General features: G+C 45.5%; 1 protein-coding gene across 2 annotated transcripts; it reads left to right on the top strand.

Moving 5' to 3' along the window:
* Positions 1-815: 815 nt before the first annotated feature.
* On the top strand, positions 816-13923 carry LOC129694300 (uncharacterized). 2 transcript variants are annotated; one of them, XM_055631007.1, is made up of 8 exons: positions 816-977; positions 3388-3411; positions 3643-3669; positions 4846-5073; positions 5814-5945; positions 8605-8640; positions 10663-10704; positions 12950-13923. In XM_055631007.1, the coding sequence occupies exons 1-8, from the start codon at positions 831-833 to the stop codon at positions 13079-13081; spliced, it is 768 nt and encodes a 255-aa protein (XP_055486982.1). In that variant the 5' UTR covers positions 816-830; the 3' UTR covers positions 13082-13923. The 2 variants fall into 2 exon arrangements, with proteins under 2 accessions (XP_055486982.1, XP_055486983.1); XM_055631008.1 differs by lacking the exon at positions 3643-3669.
* The last annotated feature ends 1407 nt before the right edge of the window (positions 13924-15330 follow it).

The following is a 15330-nucleotide window of genomic DNA, read 5'->3' as shown; positions in this document are numbered from 1 at the left end:
ATACACTAGGGACAGTTTATATGTTTTACCGAAGACAATGGGCCTAAAAAGCTCCACGTCTTTGGAGCCTGGGAGGAATGCGAACCCACACGGTCACAGGGAGAAGTTCAAACTCTCTGCAGAATGCAGAGGCAATGACGCATGCTGTATGTACAGGCGAATATTCTCTTGCGTAAATTTGGTGCGTGTGCAGATGTGGTGAAGATGTCGCTATTTAGAGCATACTGCACACCACTCCCCACTGCGCACCTGTGGTCGAACTGTGGAAAGACAAGTTTGCTGAGACTAAAGGTGGCATATAACGATGCCATGAGAACACTGCTAAGGAAACCTAAATTGTGTACTGCTAGTAATATGTTTGTGGCTGCAAGAGTCAGTACATTAGAAGCTGTCCCTGGTGTGTAGGATGGTGCTAGTGCACGGGGATTGCTAGTCTCCGCTGACTCGGTGGTCCGAATAAGCTGTTTCTACGGTGTATCTATAAAGTAAATTAAACTAAACACAGGCAGCACCCAAGGTCAGGACCGAACCAGTCTACCTGGTGCTGTGAGGCAGTAGCTTTACCAGCTGTGCCACCGTGCCACCCTTCGGCAATTTACCTATCCTCCTCTGATCAATTACATGAAGAGCCAGGGGTCAATGTGTTTGGTAAAGTTGAACAAGCTGGTACATTTCAACTGGCAGCAAACCAATAAATTCTGAATCCGCTCGACCGTGCAAGTGTTCGCATTTTCTTATCTCTCTGACAGCCAGTACGTTACATGTTCACTCATCCCTGCCCAAGTTAGAGTGGCGATGAATCATTGCTTTTGCCAAATGCCACGTTGCACATGGAGTCAACTTTGCGGTCAGGTGGCTCTCAGGCACATAAAAGGCTTGCTTTACACAGCTCACATCACCACGAGTCTGACAACTCACCGCGAACATGTCGACGCTTTGTCTCCTCCTGGTCGTGCTCGTCGCAGCCGTCGCCGTCGGTAAGTCTTTGACTGAGGAGGTCCCTGGATATCAAAGGTGACCGACTTTGAGTTTGAGTTTAGATTATTGTCACGTGCCGAGACACCGTGAGCAGCGTTTGTTGCGGGCTAACCAGTCAGCGGAAAGACAATACACTGTAACAAACGAACCGTCCACAGTGTACAGATCCATGGTAAAGGGAACTACGTTCAGTGCAAGATGAAGCCAGCAAATTCTGATCACAGATAGTCAGTCGGTCGCCAATGAGGTAGATAGTGTTTCAGGACAGATCTCTGGTCGTTGGTAGGAATGTTACAATGCCCCTGTCCCACTTAGGAAACATGAACGGAAACCTCTGGAGACTTTGCGCCCCACCCAAAGTTTCATAGAAACATAGAACATAGATCATAGGTGCAGCAGTAGGCCATTCGGCCCTTCCAGCCTGCACCGCCATTCAATATGATCATGGCTGATCATCCAACTCAGTATCCCGTACGTGCATTCACTCCATATCTCCTGATCCATTTAGCCACAAGGGCCACATCTAACTCGCTCTTAAATATAGCCAATGAACTGGCCTCAACTACCTTCTGTGGCTGAGAGTTCCAGAGTTTCACCACTCACTGTGTGAAAAATGTTTTTCTCATCTCGGTCCTTAAAGATTTCCCGCTTAACCTTAAGCTGTGACCGCTTGGCCTGGACTTCCCCAACATCGGGAACAATCTTCCTGCATCTAGCATGTCCAACCCCTTAAGAATGTTGTAAGTTTCTATAAGATCCCCCCTCAATCTCCTAAATTCTAGCGAGTACAAGCCGAGTCTATCCAGTCTTTCCTCATATGAAAGTCCTGACATCCCAGGAATCAGTCCGTTGAACATTCTCTGTACTCCCTCTATGGCAAGAATGTCCTTCCTCAGATTAGGAGACCAAAACTGTACGCAATACTCCAGGTGTGGTCTCACCAAGACCCTGTACAACTGCAGCAGAACCTCCCTTGCTCCTCCGTGCGGTTCCCGGAGGTTTTTGTCAGTCTCCCTACCTGCTTCCACTACCTGCAACCTCCGACAACCACCTGCAACCTTTGAGAAGAAACTATCCCCGAATCTGAAGGTATGCCTTTTCACAGTTCTCTACCTCTTTCCCGAAGGGAGAGGGGAGAGGAGAGTGTGGCCGGGTTGCGACTCGTCCTTGCTTATGCTGCTGGCCTGGCTGAGGCAGCGTGCGGTATAAACTGAGTCAATAGAAGCGTGGGTGGTTTGTGTGATGGTCTGGGCTACGTCTACAATTCTCTGCAATTCCTTCCGGTCTTGGATGGAGCTGTTCGCAAACCAAGCTGTGATGCATTCTGATGAAATGCTTTCCACAGCTTCTCTTTAGAAGTCGATGAGAGTTATTGGGGACAGGCGGCTGTGAGGGCTACGCCAATGTATTGTTCTAATGTGGATCTTGACAGATTCTTGATTAGTAAGGAAGCTAGGGGTTTTGGAGCGAGGGCAGGAGAATGGGTTCGACAGGAAAAGATGAATCAGTCAGAAATGAATGGCGGAGTAGACTTGATGGGTCTAATGCCCTAATTCTGCTCCTAGAAATTATGACTTACATTTTCCAGGTGCGGCAGAGGTTCACCTGCACCTCTTCAGATCTCATCTATTGCATTCGCTGCTCTAGTTGGCAGCTGCTCTGCATCGGTGGGACCAAGCGGACGTTTGGCGATCGCTTCGCCCAACCCGTCCGCTCAGTTCGCAATAATCAACCTGATCTCCAGGTGGCTCAGCACTTCCACTCACCCTCCCAATCCGAATCCGTACTCTCTGGCCTGGGCCTCTACCATGGCCAGAGTGAGTCTCGTCGCAAAATCGAGGTGCAGAACCTCATATTTAGCTTAAGAATTTACACCCCAGCGGTATGAACATTGACTTGTTCAATTTCCGATAGTCCTTGCTTTCTCCCCCTTTCCCCTCCCCTTCCCAGCTCTCCCACAGCCCACCGTCATATCAGTCTGAAGAAGGGTCTCGACCCGAAACATCACCTATTCCTTCGCTCCATAGGTGCTGTCTCACCCGCTGAGTCTCTCCAGCATTTTTGTCCACCTTCGATTTTTCCAGAGTCTGCAGTTCTTTCTTAAACAAAGATGTAGAATAAATCTGTTGTACTAGGCAGGCATTGATTGGAAAGTGAGAAGGACGTGGTCCACCTAGAATCAATTCCATGAGATCAGGAAGAGTGATTTGGGTCACATGAAGTGATGAACTGCAAGTCTCTCTGTAGCCTCGCTGGAGTTATTCCCTGTCAGTGTGGGGATGTTAGTCTTTCCAACCTATCCATCTATTGGGAAAAGGTAATGTGGTGAAGCGTTGGGCTTGTGCTTGAATAGTGATTATTTACAAGATTCATAAATACAATAATAACACAATTCTCTTTATTTCACAGATTCTTATCCAGTTGTATACGGAGGTAATGTATTTCGTTCAGTTTATCTTTCAATTTTAGAACAACAGAATGCTGGTGTGTGGAGTTTTAATAACACGGGTTTAAACCCTCTTTCTAATTTAAGGAGAGACTTTTTAACAGTGTCGCAGCTGGTAGCGTCGCGGCCTCACAGCGAGTTTGATCCTAACCTGTCTGTGCGGTGTGTTGCACGTTCTCCCTACAAACAATGCTTATTGTAATCTACTTCCTCAACAGGAAAATCGTACGGATATGGTGGCTATGGTAAGTCCTATCTTTCTGAAATTATTCTCCATTTATTCCAACGTGCGGGGTTGTAGGTTCATAGATTCTCTGTAAATTGCCCCTTGTCAATGATAACATAGACGTAGTGTGAGCGGGTGATCGATGGGCGGCGTGGACTTGGTGGCCCGAGGATCTGTTTCCATTCTGCATCACTAATCCTAAGTATCCAGCTGGTTTGTCACGCAACAGTTATGATATTTGGAAGGATATATTGATACTGAAGGGATTAGAGAGCAATGGGCCAAATGCAGGCATCTGGGGCAATTTGGCGTGCCAAGTCAAACAATATTAACCATGTAACAATTACAGTACGGAAACAGGCCATCTCGGCCCTTCAAGTCCGCGCCGAACACTTATTCGCCCCTAGTCCCATCTACCTGCATTCAGACCATAACACTCCATTCCTTTCCCGTTCATATACCTATCCAATTTATTTTTAAATGATAAAATCGAACCTGTCTCCACCACTTCCACTGGAAGCTCATTCCACACAGCTACCACTCTCTGAGTAAAGAAGTTCCCCCTCATGTTACCCCTAAACTTTAGTCCCTTAATTCTCAAGTCATGTCCTCTTGTTTGAATCTTCCCTCTTAAATATAGCCAATGAACTGGCCTCAACTACCTTCTGTGGCAGAGAATTCCAGAGATTCACCACCCTCTGTGAAAAATGTTTTTCTCATCTCAGTCCTAAAAGATTTCCCCCTTATCCTTAAACTGTGTGACCCCTTGTTCTGGACTTCCCCAACATCGGGAACAATCTTCCTGCATCTAGCCTGTCCAACCCCTTAAGAATGTTGTAAGTTTCTATAAGATCCCCCCTCAATCTTCTAAATTCTAGTGAGTACACGCCGAGTCTATCCAGTCTTTCTTCATATGAAAGTCCCGAAACGTTGCCTATTTCCTTCGCTCCATAGATGCTGCTGCACAAGCTGAGTTTCTCCAGCACTTTTGTCTACCTTAGCTCAAAACCTTGATCGGCAAGGGCAAGTAGGGCCAGAGGGCATGTTTCCGTGCTTCTGGCTCTGTGAATCTATGACTGAAAATACACCGTAACACATGATTCACCAGATAAAAGGAAAAACACAACGACTGTGTGACGTTTATTTGCGAATTGTTTCAGCCAACAATGTTTATGCCTGGCTGTTGCTCCTACAGGAAGCTGGCCCTCGTATGGCTGGTATAGCGGGTACGGTGGGGACGGCGGGTACGGTGGAAAAGGCGGATACGGTGGATACGGTGGATACGGAAAGGGTGGATACGGTGGATACGGAAAGGGTGGATACGGTGGATACGGATACGGTGGATACGGTGGATACGGAAAAGGTGGATACGGTGGATACGGAAAGGGTGGATACGGTGGATACGGTGGATACGGAGGCTATGGTAAGTGTTCCCCTTCACCCTTGTGGCCGCACAATGACGTCGCGGTAGATATGCTGCCCCACAGCCCAAGAAACAGAGGTTTGATCATAACCTCGGGTGCTGCTAATGCAGAATTTGTATGTTGGCCCTGTGACTACGTGAGGTCCCTCCTGGAGCCCTGCTGTCCCTCCACGTCCCAAACACGTGTAGGTTTGTGGGTGAATTGGCTTCGGTAAAATTATAAATTGTCAGTAGTGTGTAGGATAGTGTCAGTGTACGGGGAGATCATTGGTCGGCACGGACTCGAAGGGCCGAGTCTATCCAGTCTTTCTTCATATGAAAGTCCTGCCATCCCAGGAATCAGTCTGGTGAACCTTCTCTGTACTCCCTCTATGGCAAGAATGTCCTTCCTCAGATTAGGAGACCAAAACTGTACGTAATACTCCAGGTGTGGTCTCACCAAGACCCTGTACAACTGCAGTAGAACCTCCCTGCTCCTATACTCAAATCCTTTTCCTAAGAATGCAACCATACCATTCGCTTTCTTCACTGCCTGCTGCACCTGCATGCCTACTTTCAATGACTGGTGCACCATGACACCCAGGCCTCGTTGCATCTCCCCATTACCTAATCGGCCACCGTTCAGATAATTGACATAATACATGATTCACCAGTTAAAAGGAGAAACACACCGACTGAGTGGCGTTTATGTCCGAATTGTTTCAGCCAACAATGTTTATGCCTGTCTGTTCCTCCCACAGGAGGCGGGTACGGTGGCGGCTACGGTGACGGCTACGGTGGCTGGTATGGACACGGTGGCGGGTATGGACACGGTGGCTGGTATGGACACGGTGGACACGGTGGATACGGTGGATACGGACACGGTGGCTATGGTAAATATTCTACTTCTCTCTTCATGTGCAGCACAGTGACGTCGCGATTGAGATGCTGCCCCGCAGCCCAAGAAACAGAGGTTTGATCCTAACATCGGGTGCTGTCACTACAGAGTTTGTATGTTGGCCCTGTGACTACGAGGGATTACTCCATGTGCCCTGGTTTTGCTCCACGTCCCAAAGACGTGTGGGTTTGTGGGTGAATTGGCTTCGGTGAAACTGTAAATTGTCAATATTGTGTAGGATAGTGTCAGTGTACGGGGAGATCATTGGTCGGCACGGACTCGAAGGGCCGAAAGGCCTGTTTCCATGCTTATTCCGAAACGTCACCTATTCCTTTTCTCCAGAGATGCGGCCTGACCCGCTGAGGCCCTCCAGCACTCTGTGTCTACCTAAACCTATATCCTCTGGTTGTCGATTACCATATTTGGGGTAAAATTGTGAATATGAGCGCCCTGGTGAGGAAGAGACTACAAAAAGTAGTAAACACTGCCCAGTCCATCATCGGCTCTGACCTTCCTTCCATCGAGGGGATTTATCGCAGTCGCTGCCTCAAAAAGGCTGGCAGTATCATCAAAGACCCACAACATCCTGGCCACGCACTCATCTCCCTGCTACCTTCAGGTAGAAGGTACAGGAGCCTGAAGACTGCAACAACCAGGTTCAGGAATAGCTACTTCCCCACAGCCATCAGGCTATTAAACCTGGCTCGGACAAAACTCTGAACAGTAATAACCCATTATCTGTTATTTGCACTTTATCAGTTTATTTATTCATGTTTTTTGGAGTAAATGCCTACTATGTTCTGTTGTGCTGGGGCAAAGCAAGAATTTCATTGTCCTATCAGGGACACATGACAATAAACTGTCTTGAATATTCACCCGATCTATTCCCTTCCCAATTGTACACGCCTATATCAGATCAACCTTTACCTTTTTGAGCTTGAAGAAATAAAGTCGTATCCTGCCCAACCATGTCCTATATATCAGGTCCTCAAGTCCTCTCAACATCCTTGCCCATCTTCTCTGCGCCCATTCTTGCTTAGCTCCATCCTCCCAGAAGCAAGGTAACCAAAGCTAAGCACAATATTCCAAGTGTATCTTGGCCATCTCGTAGCAGTGATGACAAAGATTCCACAGTCTGCTGAGCAAGTCGAGCATTTAATAAAAATAATTAAATGCTGGAATGATGGCAAACATGGGGAAACTGAATTAATATTTTATGTTGACGACCTGCCGTTAGGAATATACATCAGCATTCCAGTACGCTAGTATGGGTGGTGTGGCCTGAAGGGACCGGTTTTCAGAGGGCTAGTATGGACATTGTGGGCCGAATGAATTATTGGGCTGGCGGTTCAGTCACTCAAGCCTGTTGAGCTGGCAGCTCACTCACCCACAGCTGGTGGGCTGGCAGTTGACTCACGGCTATTCCTTGAAATTCCATTTCAAGCATGGTGCAAGGGCACCAACTGCATGGGCGGTTTCATACCATTTGAAGCAGGTTGCAAGGCCGCTAACGACAGCGAGTCGTGACCTCTCACTCCTGTATCGTGCAGAGACTGAGCCACGCCCACATTTCTGGGTTTTATAGTCCCTCCCACCCTCCCACCAGAGTGGCCTTCATGACGTGATTGACAGGGGAGAGAATCTCCATTTTTTTAAACTAAGAACTTTTTTATTTTTCATCGATGGGAGAAATCCTCGGCACCTGATTAGCGGAGGGGGGCTCTGAGTAAGATGGCCAAAAATCACAGCCGTATGTGGTAGCGTTTTTCCTAATATCGAAATAAAGCGCAAACAGGAAGTGGTCAAGATTAGACTTGTAATTAAATCGAGGCTAGGCAACTTTAATTAGGCAATGCCACTTTAATTAGGCAAGGCAACTTTAGTTAGGCAAGGCAACTATAATTAGGCAAGCAACGTTAATTAGGCAAGGCAACTTTAATTAGGCAAGGCAACATTAATTAGGCGAGTCAACTTTAATTAGGCAACAGAGCTTTAGCATTTACAAATCAAAGGCAACACAGCTTTAGCATTTCCAAACCAAAGGCAACACAGCTTTAGCATTTCCAAACTACATTTTCAAACCACATTAAGGGCACTGACAGGTCAGTAAGACCACTGACAATTTAGTAGACATGTGTTCAGTGTTATTCACAGCTCAGACTGAGAGACGTGACCCTCTCGCTCCCACATCTTGCAGAGACTGACTGAGGCACTCAACACATCCGGGTTTTATAGTCCCTACGGAAAGGGCGTGTCCTTCAGCAGAGAGAATCTCAACATTTTTTAAACACTAATAACTCTTTTATTTTTCATCGATGGGAAGAATCTTCTTGTCCTGATCGGTTGAATGGGACTTTGAGTAAGATAGCCAAAAATCACAGCCGGAAGTGGCAGCGTTTTTTCAAAAATCAAAATTGAGTACAACGGGAAGTGGTCAAGTTCAGACTTTTAGTACTATAGATGGCTGGATCCGGTCACGAACTCGCTGGTGGACTGCCGAGGGCTCATAACCCAAGATTCAATAACTAAGAAATAAACAGCATCCGACTGAGTTAAAAAATTAAAGGCTATCAATCTATCTATCTATTAAAGTGTTCATTTCTAAATTAGTTCCTTCAAACATTATTCACACCAATCTGTTTTCCCCCCCACAGGAGGGTCATATGGATCCGATCACTACGATAGCTCCGGTATGTTTATTGTGGTTCAACACATTCTTCCTTTTATTATCAAAACACTGAAGAACAGATGACAGTCAATGTTGGAATAACGAAGGCGGCCAGATGACCAGGGTTAATGACTCATGTCGCCGACCTGCCCCGTCACTGAGGGGAGCAGAACTCCCTCACAGTTGGCTGTTCATGGAGGGATGGGGCAGAGAATGAATCACGATTCCTAGGGTTAAACACTGCGGTGATGGGATGAATTAGGTTGAGTTAGGTTGTGTGGGCTTGGTTTGCTTAGGTCGGATAAGCGTGAGCTGAGGCGTAGCAAAGGGATTTGAGTATAAGACCAGGGAGGTTCTACTGCAGTTGTACAGGGTCTTGGTGAGTTGGTGAGACCACACCTGGAGTATTGCGTACCGTTTTGGTTTCCTAATCTGAGGAAATACATTCTTGCCATAGAGGGAGTACAGAGAAGGTTCACCAGACTGATTCCTGGGATGGGAGGACTCTCATATGAAGAAAGACTGGACAGACTCGGCTTGTACGCGGTAGAATTTAGAAGATTGATAGAATATAGAAATGTACAAAATTCTTGCCATAGAGGGAGTACAGAGATGGTTCACCAGACTGATTCCTGGGAGGGCACCTGCACTCCTGCACCTATTTTCTAGGTTAGTTTAGGATGCTTTGTTTTAGTTTAGTTTAGATTAGTTCAGTGTCGTTTAATTTAGATTAGTTTTGTGCAGCTCAGTTCTCTTTAGTGCAGTTTATGTTAGGGTGGTGCAGATCAGTTTAGCCTATTATAAGTTAGTTTTGTTTTGTTAAGTTCATTTCAGTTTAAATTAGATTAAATTACTAACCTTTAGCGAGTACACACTAATCGTGGACTAATTCTGGAAAACCCTCGTATGCACCCTTTCTAAAACGTCCACATTCCACGTGACCAGAACTGTACATATTATACCATAACCAAAATGCAGTATGGCTACAAAATACATTCCCAGGCTAAGGGATGTATTTATAGAAACATAGAAACATAGAAAATAGGTGCAGGAGTAGGCCATTCGGCCCTTCGAGCCTGCATCGCCATTCAATATGATCATGGCTGATCATCCAACTCAGTATCCTGTACCCGCCTTCTCTCCATACCCCTGATCCCTTTAGCCACAAGGGCCACATCTAACTCCCTTTTAAATATATCCAATGAACTGGCCTCGTCTACCTTCTGTGGCAGAGAATTCCACAGATTCACCACTCTCTGTGTGCAAAATGCTTTTCTCATCTCGGTCCTAAAAGATTTCCCCCTTATCCTTAAACCCCTTGTTCTGGACTTCCCGAACATCCGGAACAATCTTCTTGTATCTAGCCTGACCAACCTCTTAAGAATTTTGTAAGTTTCTATAAGATCCCCCCTCAATCTTCTAAATTCTAGCGAGTATAAGCCGAGTCTATCCAGTCTTTCTTCATATGAAAGTCCTGACATCCCAGGAATCAGTCTGGTGAACCTTCTCTGTACTTCCTATCTTGCAAGAATGTCTTTCCTCAGATTAGGAGACCAAAACTGTACGCAATACTCCAGGTGTTGTCTCACCAAGACCCTGTACAACTGCAGTAGAACATCCCTGCTCCTATACTCAAATCCTTTTGCTATGAAAGCTAATATTCCATTCGCTTTCTTCACTGCCTGCTGCACCTGCACGCCTACTCTTTGGGGTTAGACAACTGGACCTGAGATCATGCTATCATGGACTTCATTTCTCCACAAATGCTACTTCACTTGCTCAGCGTTTGACCTGCTCTGTTTATTTATTCAAAATCCACCAAGATCCTACCATTATAGTTGTGCAACATTATGTCCTATTTTTCAAAACAGGCTAAAATATTAGCAAATGGCTGGATCATTTCTGGAACTAATTGAAGAACATATGAGGCGTCATTCTCCAATATTCCACAGCTAATAAATAAACTGCATCAGACTGAGTTAAAATGTTCATTTCTGAATTAAATCCCGCAAAAAATATTCATGCCAGTCTGTTTCTCCCACAGATTATTAATCGGCGTCTGGATATGATAACGGCGGTGGACATGGTAATTTTTTTATGGTTCAATATATTCTTTGCTGTTTTCCCAAAACTCTGAAGGACGGGCGACAGAATACTGGAATAACGCAGATGGCCAGAGGGTCAGGGTTTATGTTTCATGTAGACGACCTGCCAGTAGAAACTCCGTTAGTGAGAGGAACTGAATTCCCTCGCGGTTGGCTGTTGAAGGAGGGAAGGGGTAGTGAATGAAGCAGGAATCCTCGGGTTCAACACTGTGAATATTGAATCGAGTTTGGTTGGGGTGCGTTGAATTGAGTTTAGTACATTTCAGTTTGCATTGATTTTGTGAAGTTCACCTGAGTTTGGTTTAGCTGGGATGTCAGGACTTTCAATTGAAGAAAGATTGGATAGACTCGGCTTGTACTCGCTAGAATTTAGAAGATTGAGGGGGGGATCTTATAGAAACTTACAGCATTCTTAAAGGGGTTGGACAGGCTAGATGCAGGAAGATTGTTCCCGATGTTGCGGAAGTCCAGAACAAGGGGTCACAGTTGTAAAAAGACCGTTCCTCCCACCGACTCCATGCTGAACATCGATCACCAGTTCACACTAGTTCGATGTTACCCATGCATTCTCTGTACACTAGTGACAATATACAGATGTCAGTTAACTTACACAATGTGGTGTTGTTTTTGTACTAGTCGGATGAATGGAATATTTTGTCTATTGTGGAAACCGGTTAAAACAAAAGCGCGACAAAATATTCTTCCAACATGGAACAGCTGAGCGCCTGTAGTTGTGATGCACTGTGATATGTTTCCCGTTGTACAACTGACTGTGCCGAACTTGATGCCAAGCAAAACTAATCACCTATGCCTGCTCATGGTCCATATTCCTGCATTCCATAGATTTCCATGCGCTTATCTCAAAGACGCTTAAACACCACTGTCACACCTGCCTCCACCACCACTCCGGGCAGCGGGTTCCAGCCACACACGGCCCTCCTGGCAACGAACTTTCCCGACACAACTATTGTAAACCTGCCCCCTCTCACCTTCAACCTGTGCCCTGTGTGGGGTTTTTAAGGAACCTCTAGTTTCCTCCCACACATTCAGATTAGGAAAATTGTCTCAAAGGTGGATCCAAATTTGGCCCTTGTGGCTAAAGGGATCAGGGGGTATGGAGAGAAGGCAGGTACAGGATACTGAGTTGGATGATCAGCCATGATCATATTGAATGGCGGTGTAGGCTCGAAGGGCCCAATGGCCTACTCCTGCACCTATTTTTCTATGTTTCTATGTTTCTATGTTTCTAAATGCTGGAGGAACTCAGCGGGACAGGCAGCTTCTATGGAGAGAAGAAATGGGCGACGTTTCGCGTAGAAAAATAATGGAAGAGGCGGAGACAGTGGGCTTGTGGGAGAGCTGGGAATGGGGAGGGGAAGGAGGGAGAAAGCAAGGACTATCTGAAATTAGATCTATGATCATACCGCTGAGTTGAAAGCTACCTAAGCGAAGTATGAGATGCTGATCCTCCAATTTGCGCTGGGCCTCACTCTTGCGATGGAGGAGGCCCAGGCCAGAAAGGCCAAATTCGGAATGGGAGGGGGAGTTGACGTGCTGAGCCACCGGGAGATCAGGTTGGTTAATACGAACTGAGCGGATGTGTTGGGCGAAGCGATCGCCAAGACTGCGTTTGGTCTCTCTTCCGATTTAGAGTTGACACCTGGAACAGCGGATGCAATAGATTTGGTTGGAGGAGGTAAAGGTGAACCTCTGCCTCACCTGGGCCCTTGGATGGAGTCGATGGGGGAGATGAATCGACAGGTGTGGCATTTCGTAGACAAAAATGCTGGAGAAACTCAGCGGGTGAGACGACATCTATGGAGCGAAGGAAATAGGCACCATTTCCTGCGGTTGCATGGGAAAGTACCCGTGGATGGGCTAGTTTAGGTGGGAAGGAACGAATGGACCAGGGTCCATTATTTGTTGTATTCCACGGCTGATGGGGTGGAAGCTGTGGATTGGCTTGGTAAAATTTTTAATTGTCCCTAGTTTGTGTAGGATAGTGTTAATGTGCGGATATCGCTAGCCGGCCCGGACTCGATGGGCCGAAAGTCATGTTTCCGTGCTGTATTTCTGAACCATACTAAAATAATCTAAAGAAAGATAAAGCATATTATTCTAGACTATTTAGATTTTTACCCTGAGGATAAAAGTCGTGACTCTCAACCCTATCTATATCTTTCACTTCGATAAAATTATGTTTAAACGTTCAATCTTTTTTTGCAGGCAAACTGTTCCCTCGGACTGAACGCTTTACAAACTACGTTGCTGCCATTACTTAGCTGCGATTTCATGAACCCACTTATTGTTAATTCTCACAGTCATTTGCAAAGACGGCTTTATACGCAATCATATTAGCACAAATAAAATCTCATATCAATAAACTGTGGGTGCGTGTTTCATTGCAATGGGAAGAGATGCGAGTAAAACCTCATGTCAGGGTGTTAAGGGTGTGGGAAGAAGGCAGGAGAATGGGGTTATGAGGGTGAGATGCGTAAAGGTGGAGAACTAGATTTGATGGGCCGAATGGCCGAATTCATTTCCTATCGCTTATGAAAACAGCGCGTATCTTGCATGCATTTCAAGTCAACTTCAAGTGAGTTTCTTGTCATGTGTCCCTGTATAGGACAATGGAATTCTTGCTTTGCTTCAGCACACAGAACATCGTAGGCATTGACTACAGAACAGATCAGTGTGTCCACATACCATTATATAAATATATACACACACATGAATAAATAAACTGATGAAATGCAAATAACAGATAATGAGTTATTAATAATCAGAGTTTTGTCCGAGCCAGGTTTAATAGCCTGATGGCTGTGGGGAAGTAGCTATTCCTGAACCTGGACGTTGCGTAACTGACATCATAGAAACATAGACAATAGGTGCAGGAATAGAGGCCATTCGGCCCTTCGAGCCTGCACCGCCATTCAACATGATCATGGCTGATCATCCAACTCAGTATCCTGTATCTGCCTTCTCTCCATACCCCCTGATCCCTTTATGCCCCTGTCCCACTTAGGAAACCTGAACGGAAATCTCTGGAGACTTTGCCGGTTTTTGTCAGTCTCCCTACCTGCTTCCACTACCTGTAACCTCCGGCAACCGCCTGCAACCTCCGGGAACCGCACGGAAACCTTGGGTGGGGCGCAAAGTCTCCAGGGGTTTCCGTTCAGGTTTCCTAAGTGGGACAGGGGCATTAGCCACAAGGGCCACATCTAACCCTCTTAAATATAGCCAATGAACTGGCCTCAACTACCTTCTGTGGTAGAGAATTCCAGAGATTCGCCACTCTCTGTGTGAAAAATGTTTTTCTCATCTCGGTCCTAAAAGATTTCCCCCTTATCCTTAAACTGTGCGACCCCTTGCTCTGGACTTCCCCAACATCGGGAACAATCTTCCTGCATCTAGCCGGTCCAACCCCTTAAGCATTTTGTAAGTTTCTATAAGATCCCCCTTCCATCTTCTAAATTCTAGCGAGTACAAGCCGAGTCTATCCTGACTTTCTTCATATGAAAGTCCTGCCATCCCAGCGAACCTTCTCTGTACTCCCTCTATGGCAAGAATGTCTTTCCTCAGATTAGTAGACCAAAACTGTACGCAGCACTCCAGGTGTGGTCTCACCACACCTGGAGGTTAAATGAGGGGTTGTTCACGATGGGGAGATAGTGACAAATTATCCAATTTTAAGGTATTTTTTAATTGTTTCCAAATTCGCACATATTATAGGATTTTCCCTGTAAGTTTTTTAATTCAATTTTGAGATAGCAAACAGAATCGAACCAATTTCAAAAGGTAAACAATCTTCCTTTTCCATATTTAACCAATCTGGTTGTTGGTCCATTTCTTCCAGCCAAAAGTTCATATTTTTAATATTAACTGCCCAGAAATAAAACAAAAAAATCGGTAAAGCTAAACCTCCATTTATATTTGATTTGCATGATTTTTTGTTGTTGTTGCTTATTCTATGTTTCTTATAATCCCAGATAAAATCAGTGACGATGGAGTCCACCTTTAAAAAAAAAAAATTGGAGGGAGAGATATATCGGGATTGATTGAAAGAGGTATAATAATTACGGTAAAAAAAAACATTTTTATGGCATTAATTCTACCAAGGAGAAGCTATACTTCACCCTCGTTAGACCTCATTTGGACTACGCAGTTGCAGCATGGGACCCATACACAAATAAAAACATTTCTTCCATCGAACGTTTCCAAAGACAGGCAGCTCGATTTGAGAGAGAAGCGAGTGTCACCAAACTTCTGAATTCTCTGGTCGGAGTGGAACCCTCTCCAAGACAGACACACGTGAAGCTCACCGTTTGACATGTTTTTACTAAATGTTAAATGGTCAGCTCGACATAGACTACAAGACCTACACCAAACCCAAAACCAATTAGGAGCAGACGAGGGCATTCGATCCAATTTGTGATCCCAGCTACAAAGACAGATGTGTACAGCAATTCGTTCTTCCCCCGCACAATTAAATCACGGAATAATCTCCACCCAACTATAGTTACCCAACCAGATGCAACTAAATCTTCCCAATAACCCTTACTGGCTTAAGCCCTCCCTCCAGTTTAAATTCCATTTGGAATATTTTG

This window comes from Leucoraja erinacea, unplaced genomic scaffold (genome assembly GCF_028641065.1).
Source record: "Leucoraja erinacea ecotype New England unplaced genomic scaffold, Leri_hhj_1 Leri_610S, whole genome shotgun sequence".
NCBI classification, from domain to species: domain Eukaryota; kingdom Metazoa; phylum Chordata; class Chondrichthyes; order Rajiformes; family Rajidae; genus Leucoraja; species Leucoraja erinaceus.
Note: the sequence above shows the minus strand (reverse complement) of the source record. Positions and strands in the feature narration are given on the sequence as shown.